At 35.0% G+C, this 20355-nt stretch overlaps 1 protein-coding gene and 1 non-coding gene across 11 annotated transcripts in view; both read right to left on the bottom strand.

Annotated features, from left to right (window-relative positions):
• Positions 1–20355, bottom strand: part of Ophn1 (oligophrenin 1) — a 514511-nt gene that overhangs the window by 112993 nt on the left and 381163 nt on the right. For all 10 annotated transcript variants that reach the window (NM_001173097.2, XM_063245538.1, XM_063245535.1 and 7 more), the window contains 2 exon segments: positions 472–795; positions 5966–6113. In NM_001173097.2, coding sequence (NP_001166568.2) covers positions 472–795; positions 5966–6113 — 472 coding nt within the window.
• Positions 14203–14339, bottom strand: LOC111754167 (small nucleolar RNA SNORA2/SNORA34 family). Its single transcript, XR_002788882.1, has one exon. It is a non-coding gene; the product is annotated as a small nucleolar RNA SNORA2/SNORA34 family (small nucleolar RNA).

The raw sequence follows: 20355 nt of genomic DNA, 5'->3' as shown, positions 1-20355 counted from the left end.
ATTATCACATATAAATAAATTTTCTTTCTAACAAGGAAAAAAAAAACAAACAGAAAACCCCAATACATTTTATATAGTATGGTCATGGGAATAAGAAACAGTATGACAAAAGCCAGAACAGTGCCAGGTACACATAAAATATTTCATAAGCAATAGAAGCCAGAGTATTCTTGGTGTAATTCATTATTTAATTCTACAAATAAAAAGTGCCTACTATGTGTCACCCAGGTATTGTTCTAGGCACTGGGGTGATAGAGGAAAATAAAACAGGACCCCAAATACTTCCCCTAATAAAGCTAACATTCTAGTGATTATTGTGAATGGCTTTTATAGTTTCACACACCATTCCAGAATGAGTACTAGTACAGTAGAATTGATTTCCACTTAAAGATATCTCCAAAGCCAAAAGGATCACAAGGTAAGAAATAGGTGAGTTCAGTTCTAGAGCACAAGGGATTCTCAAACACTTACCCTCCTTCTGGTGAGCCAGAGGCCGGGGAGCTTGTCTCTTTATGTGCAAAGAGGGGGTCTTCATGGGCCCAGAGGCTGGCATAAGTCCATTGGTGCTTTTGGGGGTGGCCTTGGTCCCTCCATCCTGCAGTTTAGACACCAATTTCCCCACATCCACCTCAGGGCAAGGCTCTAATTTGCTATCTGGAGCAAGTCTGCTTGGAGACTTCCTCCCAGGATCAGCTTCTGCATTCCTCTGTATGGGCGGTTTGAGATGCTGTAGCAGTTTAGGTGGTTCTAGGCTGCTAATGAAAGAACCGTTGGGTGTTTGATGTTGGATGTCATCTGGGGAAAGTTGGTACAAAAGGGAAGATTAATGATAGCCTTTAAAACTTTTCCATTTTAATATATGCATACATATATAATTTTGAAAATTTGTAAACATTTTCACAACACTATACCCTGTGGCAAAAATTTCACAAGATTAGTCGTTACCCTCTCCAATTCATATAATGTCACAGGTTCCATCCAAATAAGGAATTCAAACCAAGATCCAAGTATTATTTTCACCATCACAATTCAATGAATCACAATAAACCAGGATGTTTTATTCAAAGGGATATGTAATTCTAAAGGGACTTAGAATCTCTAGTGAATTACCTATTTTATTGTTTCTAAATAAAGGCATCAGATAATTCTTAACTATTTCTTTCAAATCTAATATGTTAAGGTCTCTCAAATTTCAGGCTCATAAACATAATACAATTTAACTTCTTTTGCTGCCTTTAGACCCTTCTGAGGGCCCAAAGAGACCCTCAAATGGACACTCTATGTTCTCTCCTGGCCTTTACAATCTACAATTTCCGCTGATATTAATATATGCTTATCAGTGAGTCTGAGTCTAACTTAAGAACTCTCAGACTCTAATGTGAAACAGGAGCCTTTATCTTAAAAAATTAGCTTATACAAATACAGTTAAAGTTTGGAAGACTAATTTTAATCTGATTCAGAGTCCCCTGAATCTGTCATGCCCCCTGCCCCAGATCAATAACACCTGCTCTAAGGAAACTGTCACCTTCTTTGGTAATAGAAAACTTAGATTAGAGTTTAGTGATTAAGACCATAGGTATTGGTCAGCAAAATAAGATCTGAGAGCTAAATCAAAAGACTATAATACCTGGATTGTATCTGGATCCTGTTTTCTCTTTAATCAGATGATAGAAAAATCTGGATGTCAACTAAATAATTGATCCTCAAGAGTTGTATTGTTTGTGTTTGGTAGGATGAGTATGATAGTTGTACTTTAAAAAAGAATCTTTATCTTTTAGTGATACATACTGAAATATTTACATTTACAGATGAAAGAACATGATATCTGCTTGAGGAATAGGTAGTGGATATAAATGAAAGAAGAATAGACAAAGAACAACTTAGATGAGTGAAAGCAAAGGTTTGTCAAAAACTTTTAAAAATAAACAGTCTTATTTGGCTTGAACATTTGAGAGAAAAGGTGTGAGTAGCTAGAGATAAGGTTGTTAAGACATTGGTGCTGTTATCATTAAGGCTGTGAATGCTAGACAGTAATATAAGCTATCTTTGGACAGAGAAATGGCTTTGTCAAATACATGTTTTTAGAATAGCCCACTGGTTCATTATGAAAAGTAGACTGGGCCAGAGAGACTGTAAGTAGCAAGATCAACTATGTGAATGATAATGAGAAAGATCTAAACTGGAACAGCATCAGCAGACACAGATTTAAGAGATGCTGAAGAGACAGAATGGCAAGAGCTTAGATATGGGTGTGTGAAGGCATCCAAGAGAGTGGTGGAACGATTCACTGACATACTATTTTAAAACAGAATAATAAGTCTGGAGTAAGATAATGAGTTACTGCAGGTAAAGAACATTGGTGAGTAGAAGGGTTGTTTTTGTTCTTGGCACAGTGTTCAGACAGATTATGGGAAATACTATATTGTAATAGGAAAATGAGCTTTGGGATAAGATAATTTGGTACAAATTGTTGTTGTGTCATCTAGCAGAGATACTAATTAGGCAAAATACTCATTCTATCGGGGATTCCAATATTTTCACTGTAAAATGTAGCCTCATATGCCTATCTCACTCAGGAATGCTGAGGATTAAATGACATTACGAATTCATACCCACTTAGGATGGCAAGAATAAAAAATTAAGATTATAACAAGTGTTAACAAGGACATGGAGCAACAAGAACTGTCATCCACTGCTGGTGGTAAAGCACAGTGATATACCTCCTTTTGAAAAGAGTCTGGTCATTTTATAAATTTAAATATAGAATGATTTTCCTGATGTGGCTGGACACACCTGTAATCCCAGAACTCTAAGATTACCACAAATCTGAGGCCAGTCTAGGCTACATAGTGAATTCAAGACCAGCCTGAATGACATAGTGAGACCATGTCTGAAAAAGCCGAAAAACAAAAACAAAAAATCCTATAGGGTAATCATAGAACCAAGGTTCTAGTACATAGTCAAGACAAACAGACATTCACACAAAAATCTGCAGCATTATTCATAGCAGCCCAAAGGTGAATACACCTTAAATTTCCATCAAATGATGAATGAATAAACAAAATATGGTGTACCATATACATGGCTATTATTTGGTACAACATGGACAAAACTTGAATACATTAGAAGTGAGATAATTTGCCATCCAGGAACAACTATATAGTGAGTTAGGCATATTGACACAATCCAATAATCTCAGAACTACGAGAGGCTGAGGCAAGAAATTTTCAGATTTGAGACCAGCCTGGGAAAGTTAGTAATTTAAGGAGACCATGTTGCAAAAAAAAAAAAAAAAATTAAAAAAAGGGTTGGGGGATATAGATCAGTGTGAAGGCCTCAAGTTTAGTCTACAGTACTGCAAAAAGAAAAACACAACAATAGCATCATTTATATGAAATAGGTAGTTTAGTCAAATTTGTAAAAAAAAAACAGTAGATTAGTAATTATCAACTAATGAGAGTGCAGGTAATCGGAAGTTATGAGTTTCTGTTTGGAGTAATGCAAATGTTCTGGAAAAATATGTTTGTACAAAATATACTAAAACTACTGGGTTGTTCAGTTTAAAAGGGTGAATCCCATGGTATGTGAGTTATATTTCAGTCTAAAATAAAGTTAAAAAATAAATGTCAACACTGGGTGAACTCACTGGAGATCTTCTGGTAGATATCATTCAGAGCAGACACTGAAACCCAGAAAGGAAAAGTGGCTAACTTAAGTTACTCAACAGACTACTGGCCTCAATGAAATTAGACCTTAGGTCTATTGACACCTGGTTCATTCATTTATTATGTTCATTTTCTGAAAATGTACTATGTACCAGGTACTATTCTAGTGCTGAGAATACAATGAGAAAAAATATTTCTGCAGATATAGAGTTTATATTTGGGAAGACTTTAAACAAATAAAGTTATTCTATAAAAATGCTAGCATGGTGATGCACATATATAATTCTAGCACTCAGGGATATTGAGGCAGGAGGATCACAAGTTCAAGCTTACCTGGCCAACTTAGCTAGGCCCTGTCTCAAAATAAAAAAGCATACTGATTTATACCTCAGTATGAAGGCTCAGGGTCCAATCTCTAGGAGTACAGAAAACAAAACTAAACAGCAAGCAAGAGAGTTTATGAAAAAAACACAGCACATAGCGTTCCCTTCCATTTTGTCTTGAATAACAAGTTGCAACCTCTATGAGAAAATTGATCCTTAAGCTAGGTAATCCCTTTCTCTTCATCATTCTTTATATACATTCTTTCAATTACTCTATAAATGCATAGCAGTAATTTTCTAGGAAATGTTGATAAAATAAATTTTATATTCTATGTCAAAGACAGATAATATTGATTATAGCAGGTGATATGAATAAAATAAAACAGTATATAGAGAAAGGCAGTGATTGGAGGAGGAGAAAAAATTATTTAACTAGAGTGCTCTGAGAAGCTGTTTATGAGGAAATAGCACTTGGCCAAGATCTAAATGAAGGCATAAGCCTTGTGAAGTTCTAGAGGAGCAAGAGAATAGCAAATGCAAAGGCGGTTTGGCAAGCTCGACACCTACCGGTAACATCACAAACAATGAGATTATAGCAGAGAAATCAAAAGGGATGATAAAACTGTGAAGTGCATCAACTAAGATCAGAGAGATAATGAAGTTTTATATAATACAGTATAAAATGAAAATTATATTCTCAACATGAAGGGCAGTCACTAGAAGTTTAGAGCAGAGGGAATGATGGGATGTGACAATTTTTTTTTAATTTTTATTTTTTACTAGTACATGTTTGTAGCACATAATGATCACATTTCTCTTGGGACTTGGTACATGTATATAACACATCTTAATATTTTCAGAAGCATGTACATTTCACATGCTGCTATGGAGAACAGATTGGAGGTAGGTAAGAAGGCAAGCAAAGATACCAGGTGAGAGATAAAAAAGGTTCAGTCAGAAGGGTAGCAATGGAAATGGAAAGATTTATTTAGCAAAAATAATGTGCAGTTAGAGCTGATAGAGAGTATTGATTGATCAGATATAAGGGCAAAAGAAAGACTAATCAAGGATGATTCTAACATTCTTATCCTTAGCAATCAGGTGACTGGTGCTACTAGTTCCTACATATAGACATTTGAAAATCACCTTCAGCACTCAAATGATATTTAAACCAGAGATTTATTGAGATCACACAGGAAAACAACAAAGGGAAGAGGGATAAGAAAAATCTCTGGTATCTTCCAACAGTAGTAGTTGGGCAAAGAGAGAAACCAGTAGAGAAAACTAAGATGGGACGTTTAGTGAGATAAAAAAGGAATTTATTATTCTAAAAACCAAGTTCAATGTTTCAAGAAAAAATAATATGTCAAATGCAGCTCACAAGCTGGATATGATGAAAATTCTGGTATGATTTTTAGTTTTGGTCACATGGAGATTGGAAACCTTCACAAAAGTAGTTTCAGTGGAGTAGTTGGGGGAGACTCATGAAGAATGGATATAATTTTCATACTAGCAATTATTCCATTGGGTGGCACATATTTGTTCATATATGTATGTATCCTTTATCCTGGAAGCTCCTTGAGACCAGGGAATATGTCATAATTTCACCTATACCTGGAACATAGCAGTTATTTAACCTATATTAGTTGAATTTGAATTTAAAATCTCAGAACATTTGAAAAACCTATTGTTCACATATTTCAGTGTACTGGGGGCATTGATCTAAGAACATCTTGGATCCTCTATTGGTCCTATTAGGGATCATGTTAACTTCTACAAATGCATTCATCTTCTACCCATGGCCAAAGAACTAATACCTTCTCTGGGTACAAACTATAAGCCTTGCTTCTCTTGGCTGGTATTAAGTCAGGACTAAGAAAAGTCTATATTTGTGTGGAGAAAAATGACTACACCTTATTTCACCCCTATTTAAGTTTAATCTTGATTTAAAAGCTAAGGTTGAATTTCAATACAAACCTTCACTTTCATCCATGGAAGAAGTATAGAAAATTGTCCTTTCTCGCAGCAAACGTTTTGAAATCGTGATTGGTTTGTGTCTTCTTGCTGTCACTCGAGGTGGAGGCACTGGGGCTGTAGCACTTTCCTCAGGTGGACCTAAATAGATCTGTAGAGGAATAAGAAAGACAACCAAGTGACAGAGTAAGTTATATATCTCCTCATACGGCCCACCAACTGATGCCTACCAGGATTACAAGTAATATCTCTCATGTGAATACTAGAATGGTTAAAGGAATTGGAATTTTCTCAATCATTCCAATTATCAGCAAGTTTTTAGATATAACCTCCCATTTTCTAGGCACAAGACCTGGAACTCCTTAGTGTGGCTGAAAGAATATTTTAAAAAGACAGCAACATCAGCCCTAGATGCTCTATTTACTGCCTGGGAGACCTCAGGCACAGTACCCTGTTCTCTGAGCCATAGTATACTTACTGTAACTTGAGGACAGCACCATCTGAGTTTTAACATCCTCACTATAACATGAGGCTAGCATCATTTACCACTTGCAGAGTGGTAGGAATCAAGTGAAAAAAGTTAGCAATATCAAACATGTTCACTGAGCTCAAAGAAGATGTAAATTAAAGATGTTCAAACAGCTTTAAGAATATACAAACAAAAATAAGTTTACTGAATTAGAGGAAACAATGTAAATCCACATAACCACTTTAGTAAAGAATTAGAGATTACAAAAAGAAATAAAGCACAAATCCTGAATACAAAAACTCAATTGAAAATAATATGGGAAGCAGTTGTGACTGATCTGAGGAAAGACTGCCAGGACCTGAAGAAAAGGTTCATGTAGTAAATTATGTACTCAGTGATACCCTAAAATCCAGATGCAAGAAAACCTCGATCTAACAGCTGCTACATTACATGACTAAACAAGTACTAAAAATTATAAAAGTTAAGAGAAGAAGATGACACTAAAAGTATAAAAAATTTATTTACCAAGATCACAGTACAAATGATTTGACATTTATGCAGGTAAATGAGGCATATATAAATCCAAATATCCACAACCCGAAAGAACTTTATCATAACATATCATAGTAAAACTCAAAGGAATTCAACTCAAAGAGAATACTAAAAGCTGTTAGAAAAAAATCAAGTAACATATAAAGCCAAGTTTCTAGCATAATAGCAGATTTATAAAAACAAACCATAAAGACCAAAAGAGTGTAGTATGAAGTTTTCCAAGCCCTAAAAACAAATAAATATATAAATTATTGCCAACCCAGATTACTATATTCTGCAAAATTTTCCTTCAAAACTTATGACAAAATAGACTTTTCAGCCCAAGGATTTAGCTCAGCGGTGTAAGTACCTGCCTGGCAAGTGAAAGGTCATGAGTTCTATCCCTGGTACAAAAAAAAAAAAAAAGACTTTCACAACAAAACTGAAAAAAACTAATGATCATAAAACCAGTACTACAAAAAGCTCTCAAGGGAATCTGAGACAGAAGAAAGCAAGGACCAAAGGAAAGAATACATTTAAGTGGAAGATTAGTTAAACAAAAGGAAAAAAAAACAGGAATCAGTACTGAAAAGTTAATTTAATGACAGGATACGGTAAATACTTTTCATTAGTAACTCTCAATATAAATGATTGTCAGTCTGTAATTGAAAGACACAGATCAGCAGAGTGGATAAAAAACCAAAACCCTGTATATTGCCTTCAAGAGACATACCTCATCCACAAAAGAACACACAACTTTAAACTGAACAGATAGAAATGATATCCCTTGCAAAAGGAACCCAAAAGCAAGAAGTAGCTAATCTAATTTCAGAAAAAGAAACTTCAACTCAAAACTGATAGGGGAGAAAGAAGGTATATAATGATAAAGGGAAAATTCAATATGAAGGGATAATTGTAAATATGTATGTGCCAAATACTGGAACATCACATTTCATAAAACAATAATTACTGGATGTAAAATAAGAGATAGACACAAAGGGGACTTCATCAACTCATTCTAACAAATAGATCAACCACATATTAGAGTTGAACCACACCATCAAACAAATGATATCTATAGAGATTTTTACCCCGTGCTAACAGAAAACACATGTTTTCCTCAGCAGTAATGGACTTTTTTCCAAAACAGACCATATCTTATGTCATATAGCATACTTACATAAATACAAAAGAACTGAAATAATCTCCTGCATACCATCTGATCATGGAAGAATGAAACTAGAAATCAACAGTAACAGAAACTATAGGCAAACATGGAGATTAGTACACCCTTGAAAAAACAGTGCATCATAAAAGCAGTTAAAGGAGAAATTCAAAAGATTTGGAATCAAACAATGGCAAGGCAACATTTCTAAACCTATGGGAGGCAATGAAAACAGCTCTAAGAGGGAAGTTGATAGCTATGAATGGCCACATTAGAAAAACAGGAAAAAAATTAGAGTGATTTTACCCCAAACTCCCCCAAAACTCTAATAGTACATATCTTGGTCCTATAAAAACCAGAGCAATCCAAATCCAAAACTTGTAGAAGGAAATAATTTATAAAGATCAGAGCAAAATTAATGAAACTGAGACTAAAAATAATAGGAAAGATCAATGAATCAAAAGTCCATTTAAAGCACAAATAAGAGCAACAAATCTTAACAAAACTTATCAAAAGAAAAGATTCATAACAATACAATTAAAAATGAAAAAGGCTAAATGTGCCAATTTTGGCAGATACTGCCAAAATGCAGATGATTACAGGGAACTACTTTGAAAACTTATATTTCAAAAAACAGAAGAGTTTAGAAGAAGTAAATTCCTAGACACATATTAATTATCAATCTTTATACTAAGATGACATAAAAACTCTGAACTGACCAATGGTAGACAATGAAATTGAGGCAGTAACAAAAATCTTATCAACAAAGAAAATCCCAGGATCCAATGAATTAGTCACTGAATTTTATCAGAAGTTCAGGAAAAACTAATGCCAAAACTCTTTAAAATCTTCTATGAAATTAAAAGGAAAACTTGCAAATTTTTTTCTTGATGCTAGCATTACTTTATTTTTTTATTTTTATTTTTTAATTTTATTTTGAACAAAATACAACAGAATAAGACAGAATAAAGCCAACTGAGAGCATGAAATGAGATTGGTACAGAACTTCACAGCAGCTTACAGGGATAACAGTAATAAGTATCACAGTATAATTTGTTATCTTTACAATAGTTGTTCTTTCAATAACGTATATCAAAATAAAATGAAATACAGAATATTATAGAACAGAATATTGAATAGAGCAGTACCATTAATCAGAATAAAGCAAAACAGTAATAAAAATATTTGCCTTCAAAGAGATGGTAGAAGGTAATCCTCCTTATTTGCTATGGTCAAACTCACAAAAGATGCTCAGATTTCTGGTTCCCATCTGCTAACAGGGTGTGGGGGGTGCAGGAGAAGTGGGATGTATGACTCTAGGTCGTGCACCAGTAGGTTCACTATTGCTTAGCAGGGAGGCAGGCTGGATGCTTGGTTTCCCAGTGTCCTAATTTCCAACATGGTATGGATCTCAGAAGACACTGGTGGTTCTCCCCATGGAGGGGCTCCAGTCCGCCACACCACAGCCACTTACCAGGGAGACTAGCTGCTTTCTTAGTTTCCCAGCGTCCTAAGTTCCAACATGGCGTGGATCTCAGGAGACACTGGTGGTTCTCCCCCTGGAAGGGCCGCAGTATGCCACAATGCAGTGACTTACCAGGGAAAAGGGCTGCTTGCTTGGTTTCCCAGGGTCCTAAGTTCCAACATGACATGGATCTCAGGAGACATTGGTGGTTCTCCCGATGGAAGAGCTGCAGTCTGCCACACCACCACCGCCTGCCACACAGCAGCCGCTTACCAGGGAGGCGAGCTGTTTGCTTGGTTTCCTAGGGTCCTAAGTTCCAACATGACGTGGATCTCAGGAGACAATGGTGGTTCTCCCCCTGGAAGGGCCACAGTCTGCCACACTGCCGCCCCTTACCAGGGAGGTGAGCTGCTTGCTTGGTTTCCTAGGGTCCTAAGTTCCAACATGGCGCAGATCTCAGGAGACACTGGTGGTTCTTCCCCTGGATGGGCCACAGTCTGCCACACTGCAGCCGCTTACCAGGGAGGCCAATGCTAGCATTACTTTGATACCACAACCAGACGAAGACTCAATAACAACAGAAAAAGAATACTAGAGGCCAATGTGCCAAATTAGCATAGATGCAAAAATCCTCAACAAGATACAATACAATGCAAAAAATCATTAAATAGAACATAAATCATGACCAAGACAGCTTAAATGCAGAGATGTAAGGAAGGTTCTATACACATAAATCAATAAATATAATACACTACATAAATATGCACAAGGATAAAATCACAAGATCGTTTCAATAGATGCATAGAAAGCTACTAACAAAAATCCAATATTCACTCATGATTTAAAAAAAAAAAAACCCTGATGAAAATAGGTATGGAAGGCCCTTATCTTAACCTCACAAAAGTTGTTTTATGACAAACTTACTGCAACATTACATTAAATGGGAAAACATTGAACATTTCCTCTAAAATCAGCAGCAACAAAAGGATGTCCCCTCTAACCACTCCTTTTCAATATTGTATTCAAAACTTTGGCCACAGCAATCAGGAAAGAGAAACAAAGAAAAAGGGCATAAATAGGTAAGGAAGAACTCAAATTATTTTTATTTGCAGATGACATGAGTATACAGAGGACAAAAAAACTCCATCAGAAGACTCTTAATTAACAAACAAATTGAGCAAAGTGGTTCAACATACAAAGCTCAGTGGCATTCCTGGGCAACAACAGCAAACCCACTGAAAAAAATTCAGTAGTACAATTTCATTCATAATAGTATCAAAAAATTAAAACAGTTAAGAATTAAACTAATCAAGGCAATAAAATACCTCTATAAAGAAAACTGCAGTAGTATTCTAGAAAAAAAGACTAGCAAGGACATTAGAAAATGGAAACTTATCACCTTTTCCTGGATAGGTAGAGCCAATATTGTCAAAATGACAATAGTACCAAAAATGATATATGAATTTAATGCAGTTCCAATCAAAATACCAAGAGTATTATCACAGAATTAGAAACAAAATACTAAAGTTTACATGAAACTAGAAGTGAATAAAAATCACCTAAGTAATCCTGAACAAAAAGAGGAAAGCAGGAAGCAATCCTGGATTTCAAGTTATATTATAAAGTGACACTAGTGAAATCAGCATGATACTGGCATAAAAATAGCCATGTTCACCAAAATAATACTGAAGATGCAGAAACAACTTTATGCATTTTCAGCCACCTGATTTTCTTTAAAAAATGGTCAAAATTTATGCTTCAGAAAAGACAGTATCTTTAACAAATGGTGCTAGGAGAAAAGTAGTTATTCACTGGCAAAAGAATAACTCTAAACCCACATAGCTCACTCTGTATTAAAATCAAATCAAATCAAAATTGATCACAGACCCAGATATAAAAACACAAACACTGAATCTTCCAGAAGATAAAATAAGTAAAACTCTTGAAAACAGGCACAGGCAAGAACTTTCTGAACAGAATTCCAAATGAACAAAAAATAATGCCAAAAATCAACAAATGGGCTTATGTAAAATTTGAAAGCTTCGGCACAGCAAAAAAAAAACAATAGTATGAAGAGGCAACTTACAGAATGGGAAAAAAATTCACAGCTATTTCTCAGACAGAAGACTAATATCTAGAATGTGTCAAGAACTCAAAAAAATTAGAATCCACACCTACAAAAAATAAAAGACCCAATTAAAAACAGGCAATTGAAATGAAGACACCTCTCAAAATAAGTACAAATGGCTAACAAGTACAAAAAATTATCAGTATCTTTGGCCATTAGGGAAACATAAAGCAACACTGAGATTCCATCTTATTCCAGAAAGAATGGCTATCATCAATAACTCAACAACAAAGGGTAGTGAGGTTAAGGAAAGAGACCTTCTACATTGTTGGTGGAAATATAAACTAAAACAATCATTATGGAAATCATTATGGAGATTCCTCAAAATACTAAAAATGCAAATTCCATTCAACTCAGCTATTCTCCATCTAGATATCTCCCTGAAATAATTAAAGATACAATATTACATTGATATATGTACAGCCATGTTCAATGGCAACACAATTTACAATAGTCAAATCTTAGAGGTGGCCTATATGTCCATCAACATATGTCTATATACATAAAATGTGGTTATGTGTATATATATATATATATATATAAAACCACTAGCTATAAAGATTGATACCGTGAGTCATTTGTATGAAAACTGATGGCTCTTAAGACTATAATTCTAAGTACCGTAAATCAAATGCAGGTTAAATGTCACATAGATTTTCCTATATGAGAAACCCAAAATATACATAATTTAAAGAACAAAATAAAAGAGAGATCAGGAAACAGGGAGGTAGACTTTGTGGAGATAGGAGAACAATCTGAGAAAAGGAAGAGGGAGTATGGGGGAAGAGGAGACTAAAACTGATCTAGCTGTGATAATGTACATGTGCCAATATCCTAAAATGAATGTAATATTATGTACCACAAACATATAATAATAAAATTATCAAGGTGCATTGTATGGATGAAGGTCAGATTCAAAGACAGACCGAATGTACCTACATCCACATATACACATATATACTTAATATTTCTCAAGTACCAAAGGATCCAGTTTCATTGTTTATCTCTAGGCAGAAAAGAGATGAGAAAACTTATTTTGCTCTCTTACATAATTTTGTTCTTTTAAAATTTCATATAAGGGTGCATTACCTATTCTAAAAATAAAAGTAAAATAAAATTGAAATGAAAAAAACAAATAACAGCTTTAGATAATATCCATAGTGCTTCAGGAAGAACTGTGATTAGGATTTTTATAGTATTTCATGTAAACATAAGGATTTTTGTCTCTCTGGGGAGACTGGCCTTTTGCCCTGAGTGCACATACTTTGAAATGATAAACATATGTGTTAAGAGAGGAAGAGGACTATGGTTCATCCAGTAAGAATAAAAATGTTGACCTTAGTGATTAGTCAGAAATGAAATATCAGGCCCAGCATCCTGTCAGGGAAGCGTCACCATGGAAATCACATGATTGGAAACATACAGAGAGCCTGTGTAGAAGTTGGTCAATGAAAATGTAACAATGTGTGAATAATTAAAAACCAGTAATATATAGTATCTTGTGGGTATTAAGAAAGAATATGACATAGCAGCAAGCAGATGAGCACTGAGGCCAGAAAATTCTAGATCATATTTCTTATTGTGTCATCAGGAATAATATTCTAATTGGTTACCATTTTTATGAGCAGATGCTCTAGGACTGTAACAGTAGTTACAAATATTTCTTTCTGTTCCTGAAATACAACAAGGTCTTTACACTGACTTTTTCTTGTACCTGGAGTACTCTCTCTTCCCTCTCCAGATATAAATGCAGATTGCTCTATCCATTTCCTAGGATTTCAATCAAATATACTTTTCTCTGGAAGACCTTTCAAGTTAATGTGTGTAAGCTTTGACATACTTCAGTCTATACAACATTTACTATCTCCATTTCTTTTTATTCTTTTTTAAAAATTTTAAATTTTTAAAGAGACTAAAACAAAACAAAACGATAAAACAAAACAATGGAAATGATATTGTATTTCAAAATCAAGACAGTAGGAAATCAACCATAGTTACTGTAATGCACATTGTTAATACTCTATGCTCAGACAGCCAGACACAGGCATACAAGGTCAATCAAACAATACAAGCACTAAGGTGCTTCTTTAATTCAGTTGCCATCATCTCAGAAACTTCAGGTATGTGGCTTTTAATTTCCTCTATGTCTATGTCTCTTGGACTTGTTCTGGGTGGGCTGGAGGTCTGAAATTGCACCCTGCTCCTTTATCTTGATATAATCAGCTGGTTGCTAAGTCCCAAGTATTTTCTGCATTGGCAGTGCATCTGGTGGTGCAGGGGATTGCAGTAGGTACTTGGGTTCCTCTGATCTGAAGTGGCTGAGATGGCAGAGGTGAGAGGTGGCTGCTCATTGATGTTCCTCTGATGACAGCAGACCCCTAGAGGCTTGGCTATCTCTCTTCCACCCACCCAGTATTGGGCTCACCAGGGAGCATGGTTCCCTCTCCTCTGGCAGACAACAGACTGCTCACAGGGTTGGGGGTTTTGTTTCTTTCTAACTAATTAACCATTATATTTCTAAAGTTATGAAATGGCTAACAGATCATAGAAAGATACCACTTTAGGCTTCTGCTTGAAACCAACAGCTTCAGAAAACTGCCATCCTTGATGCAGGGCCATTAAGAAAGTGCCAACATTTTCTTGACCATTGTGGTCATAGGTATTTCTTCACTGGGAGTTTATAAATTAAATTTTAATTGCTATAGGATGATTCAAATTATCTACTAAATTTGTTCATGTTTTACAAATCAATATTTAAATCAATTTATAAATAAAAAATGAACACTAAAATAGGTAAACCATGCATTCTTTCTTCTTATTGGTTACATATTCTTACTGAACAGAATTCACTTAGTGCTTCTTCTGCTGCTACATTTTCAAGTTTTACCCATGCCTTGCTAGGGTAAAAAATGCTGTAATGGAAAAATAAAATTGATTTCAACTGATACTTCACCAAAGAAGTCATACACATAGGTAACATAAAAAGATGTTTGATAATATTAGGTCATTAGGGAAATGCAAATTAAAATCACAATGACCTACCATTGCACACTTATTAGAATGGTTAAAATTTCTTTAAAAGACTTAAGAGTACCACATTAGAGAGATGGAGAAATTAAAACTTGCATTATTCGTGGGAATATCATGTTACAGTGGCATAGTGGATTAAAAAAAACATGACCCAGTTAAATAGATAATTTGAATCATCCTATAATCACTAGAATTTTGAATTGATAGTTTAAAAACTCCCAATGAAGGAATACCCAAGGACCTGATGGTTAAGAAAATGTTGGCACTTTCTTAAAAAGTAAAACATACAGTTACTATGTGATCTAAAGAAAACATACAGCTACAGATTTGTATATAAATGGTCACTATAGAATTGTTTATAATCTCAAACTGTAAACAATTCACACACTCACTGGCTAGTGCATAGATAACCAAACTGCAGCATATAGGAAGATTTAGTATTAAATTAAGACAGAAATAATTTATGGAACAATTTGCATTAATTTCAGAAAAAATTATGCTGAATAAATTAGAGTCCCCAAAAAGTACATCTGATGTGATTATACTTACACTAAACTCTTAAAAATGCAAATTAACATATATTGACAGAGGCCTAATCAACAGTTGCCTGAGATGGGGGTGGTGTGGATGAGACTTCAAAGGGACAAGGAAAAACTCTTAGGGGAGATAATCATTCCCTTGATTGTGGTAATGGTTTCACAGGTATATACATTTTAGAAGTTATAAAACTAATTGTTTTAAATATGTGTAGTTTATTTTATGTAAATTACTCTTCTGTGCCTCTACAAAGCTGTTGAGAATCAATCATAACAATTTATACTTCTATCAATAATCTTAAGACTGTCTTTTTCTTAAATGTGTTTGGTAAGTATATTTCTTTATTTAGGTCATAGATGTATTTTCATATATACCTTAAGTACTATTTTAGTATTTTCATGGTTAGGCCTACATTCTAGAAATTGGAATTTATTTTCTGAATGTTATATGAAATACCCACAGAGACAATTGTGTTTTTAACCAAATGGATAACTTTCCATATTAGAATTCTAATATAAATCTTTTTTTTTTATTGGTACCGGGGATTGAACTCACGACCACCTGCTTGCAAGGCAGGTGGTTATGCCGCTGAGCTAAATCCCCAGCCCCAGAATTCTAGTATAAATCTTAAAACTATCTCCCAAATAGGCTTTTTAATACAAAACGGAAATAGCAGTTATCATGGAAAATAATGGCACCTGTGACTTATAAACATTATAATTTCTTTAAGGCAAAAGACATCTTTAAAAATCATTAAGGTAATCAATAAATTATGGAGAAGTATATTAAACATACATAGTAGATAATAAGTTAACATCAAGCCAATAAGAAATAGATTGCTAAAACAAAGAAATGAACAAAAGTATTAAAAGGTACATGCAAGAAGAAAGTGAATAACTCATAAACATAAAGTAAACTCCACCAGTCATCATAAAAATGCTGTTAGCCAGATGTGGTGGCGTGTACCTGTAATACGAGCACTTGGGACGCTAAGCAATAGGACTGCCCCAAGTTCAAGCCCAGTTTAGGGTACATAATGAGTTCATGGTCAGCTTGTGTTACATAGTAAGGCTCTGCCCCAAAAGAGAAAAACAAAAACAAAAAATAATAATAAACAAAAAAAACCCTGCTGTAATAGCTTTCTTATCACTGAGACACAATATCCAGCACCCAGGAAGAGAGGTTTAATTTGGTTCACAGTTTCAGAGAATTCATTCCATGGTCAGCTAGCTCCAATGCAAAGACATTATAGTGCAGTGTATGGTGCAGCAAAGTTGCTTAGTCAGAGTGGACTGGGAAACAGAGCACGTGAAGAGTGCCAGAGGGGTAAGGTACCAGACATAAAATGCCAAGGCCATACCCAACACACCTACCGACACACCTAGAAACGTGCTCTACTCATTCTCTGAGATGGATTTAAAAGCCATCCAAGTTGTGAAGCTCCCCTTAACTGTCACAAGTGCAAGTAAAAAGAATGATATCACATTTTGTCCATCCAATCGGTAATTTGAGAAAAATCTCTATTGTCCTCAAGTAGCAAAGGAATGGGTGAAATGGCTTATTAAGCTTGTGTTTGCAATGTGATTGTTGTAGCCGTATTGGCGGAGATGATCAATCTAGAAGTAGCAAGCATGTCTTTAAATGTCTTTTTAATTCTCACTACTTCTAGGCCTCTTAATTGAGCAGAAATGCTCACACATATACACACTGATCTCTCCCATGCATCGTTCTTTTAAAAACACATAAATATCTAATAACATGGGGAAAGCTTCATAAATTGTGGTCCATGTAAAGAATGATTAATACTATGCAACTATTAAGAAGTACTATAGATTTATATGAACTGACATGAAGAGATTAAATATTCTCAAGCAGCTTATAAAACAGCATGTATAGTATGATACTGTAATTCAAATATCACTTTGTGTGTGTACATGTATGTCTTTTTTATTTGTTATTGTTGTTTAAGAAAAAGATATATATATATATATATATATATATATATATATATATTTAAATTTATGGCAGTTTACAGGTCCATGCTCCATTGAGGGTACTCCTCCAAAGACCACACAGGGCCACTGAGGATCTATATTTTAGGAATCTAACTCACTTGATTTAAAATCCCACCACAATCATTTATTGCCTAAGCCATCTTAGATAAGTCATTTAACTTCTCTGAGTCTTAATTTTATAATTGGTCAAAGGGGAGCATACCTACATTTAATTAAAATTGTCATAATCAACTGATAAATATATGTACTTATGTAGTATAAATTCTTGTTTTCTCTCTTGAGCTCTTTCCATTTGTCTAGAATAGAGCTACTCAGTTGAAGCTCATTTTGTTTACTAAGACACATTCCCTGACATCTGTGAAAATATTTTATTGTTACAACTGTGGGAAGGGCTTGGTATCTAGCAGTAAAAGGTCAGACATGCTCTTAAACATCTTACAATGCACAAGATAATCTCCACAACAAAGAATTATTTGCAAAAATGTCAAAAGAGTGCCAAGGTTGAGACAGCCTATTCTAAAAAAATTAACAGAAATGGCAAAGAAGAATATAATTACTAACGGCAATGAGATTCAAGAAAATCTTTATCTTGGACTGAATTTCTGAAACTTTGGAAAAGCTCAGTGGGTGGGAGGCAGAATATATACATAGTATGTTTATTAATATGTTCATCACTTTAGATCCACAAAAGCAAATGTTATTAATGGAGATAAATTCATCATCTATCATTTCCTCTTGCATAGATCGATGTTATCCTTGCCGGGAATTTGTGATTCTAGACCACAGGTAGCCCCTCCTCAGATTACCTCACCTCACAGAGAAAAGAGAATTCACTGAAGTAAACTTCAACTTGCTCCCACTACACTGACAAAATCATTGGCATCCACATTCATGTACTTACTTTACCTCCTTCTCACTTTCCATTTAAGAGCAACTCTACCCGTACTCTAGATCCCATCTAATTATTTCCTGGTTCCTCAGGGATGTTCCTCTATCATTTGCCTCCTCTATTACACTACTGTTTTCCCAAAGCATTCAAACTAACCTAAGTCTCTATCTGAACAGCTTTTCCCCACATGCCATCACCTTTCTCTTCTTCACTTCCCAGCTCATCCAGCCCCTACTTCTACATCCCCCATTTGCTTTTCCAGTTGTCCCTACCCACACCCACTGTTTTGTAACTATTTTACCAATAATCACCACTATTCTCTCCTAAAATGCCAAATCTTTCACATTTTGCAATTACTTTTAACTTTTTTAAGCAGCTGCAAATTATCCATTACCTCTCTAAAAATGCTTTTCTCTTTCTCAATGGCCACATTCCTACTTCTCTGAATCCTGCCCAATCTGTTTCACTGGCTTTCTCTAAATGTTTATATTCTCCAGTATTGTCTGCTCAGCCCACTAATGATCTGCTAACCTAGACTTAATCGCTTGCTCAGCAATTTTATCCACTTTCAGAGCTACCGGATTTCTCCATTCCATTATTTCCAAGATATCTAAATGCCTGCTCAATGTTATCATCTGGACAACACAGAAGTCTCTCAAACTCAACATTTCTAGAATTAAACAGATTTAATTCTTTTCTTATAAATGTTTATTTCCTAAAACAATACTAATGCTCAAGCCAGAAATCCTCATAATTATTGTACTAACATCCTCTCTTGCACATCTCACATCCACTTAACCACCAAGTTTTATCACTTATTTATTCTTTTTATCTCTTCAATCTACCCACTTTCTTCACTGTCACTGTTCTAGTTCAGAATCTTGTGTCTCTTTCTGATTACTATAATCATTTCCTAACTGTTCTTTTTGCTAAGTGCACAAAGAGAGATCTTTCTAAACTGAAATCTAATTATGTTACTCTCTTGCTTAAAACATTTCAGTGGCTCCTCACTGTCTGCAGGATAAAGTCTGAATTCTTTAGTTCGTGTAAAGTGCTTCAAAATCTGTCAACTGCCTAAAATAAAGTTCACATTTCCCCATATCTCCTTCATTACTTTATATGACAGCCACACTGAATTATTAAAGTTCATTTTATGCTTAGTGTTTTGGTTTCTTATAGTTCTTCATTTATTTGATCTGTCATTCCTGTATGTATCCAGAGTTCCCTATCCCTAGAACACTCCCCCCACCATGACAGGAATTGCTAATTGCTTTCCTTCTCTTCTTCCTTTTACTAATAGAAATCACTGAATTTTAGCTCAGTACCCACACCTACATTTCTTAGTTTCCCTTGTTGAAAGTTAATTAGGTTTTCAGCAATAGAGAACAAGTAGAATTGATGTATCCAAACTTCTGAATAACGTTTTAAACTTTTAAAAAACTGTCTATATTGCATTCTTCTCTTTTCCGTTTCTCTGAGTGGCAAATGGAGATTCATGAAACACCAGTGAGGCCTAGATATAGAAGCCAAGTTGTAAGTATGGCAAAACTATCCATCAGGCTTGAGACATTAACATGAGATGAAAATGAACTTCTATCTTACATAAGCCTCTGAACCTATAGTTCACCTGAAACTTAGTTCCTCCAATTGCTTTTAGGACTTACCTCATGCATTACCAACTGTAAGAAGCCTTCTCTGATTCCTAAGACAGTGATGACAGGCTTTATTGCCACATGGTCTCATAGGATTTGATGCACATTTTCATTACAGTAGTTGTCACAATACATTGTGAATATTGGTCAGAATCCCCTACCAGTCCCATGATTTTTCTGACAGCACAGATTTCTGTCTATTTCATCTCTAGAAACTTGGGTCTCTAAGGATGCCAGCAGCTCAGTGGTAGTTTTTATGGAGGTACCAAGCAGCTCAGTGGTAGTTTTTAGAATGACATGGATGAATCTTGGCTGCCAGGTTCTTCATTCCTCCATTTATTCCTTCTCCAACTGAAATTGGGAAGGTAGTATAACATAAAAAGTCAAGCTGGAATCAGATGCAGTTGTGTTAAGGTTTTGCCACTTACCAGTTATATGACCTTAGGCAAAGTCTGTTAACTATGAGTCACAAGGCTCTGTTTGCATTTTAAAGCTTCATTTGCAAAATGAAG

The sequence above is a fragment of the Cavia porcellus genome, unplaced genomic scaffold (assembly GCF_034190915.1).
Source record: "Cavia porcellus strain 051 isolate PalLab524CR breed Dunkin Hartley unplaced genomic scaffold, mCavPor4.1 scaffold_3, whole genome shotgun sequence".
NCBI classification, from domain to species: Eukaryota; Metazoa; Chordata; class Mammalia; order Rodentia; family Caviidae; genus Cavia; species Cavia porcellus.
The sequence above is the reverse complement of the archived record's forward strand: the minus strand, read 5'-3'. Positions and strand labels throughout refer to the sequence as shown.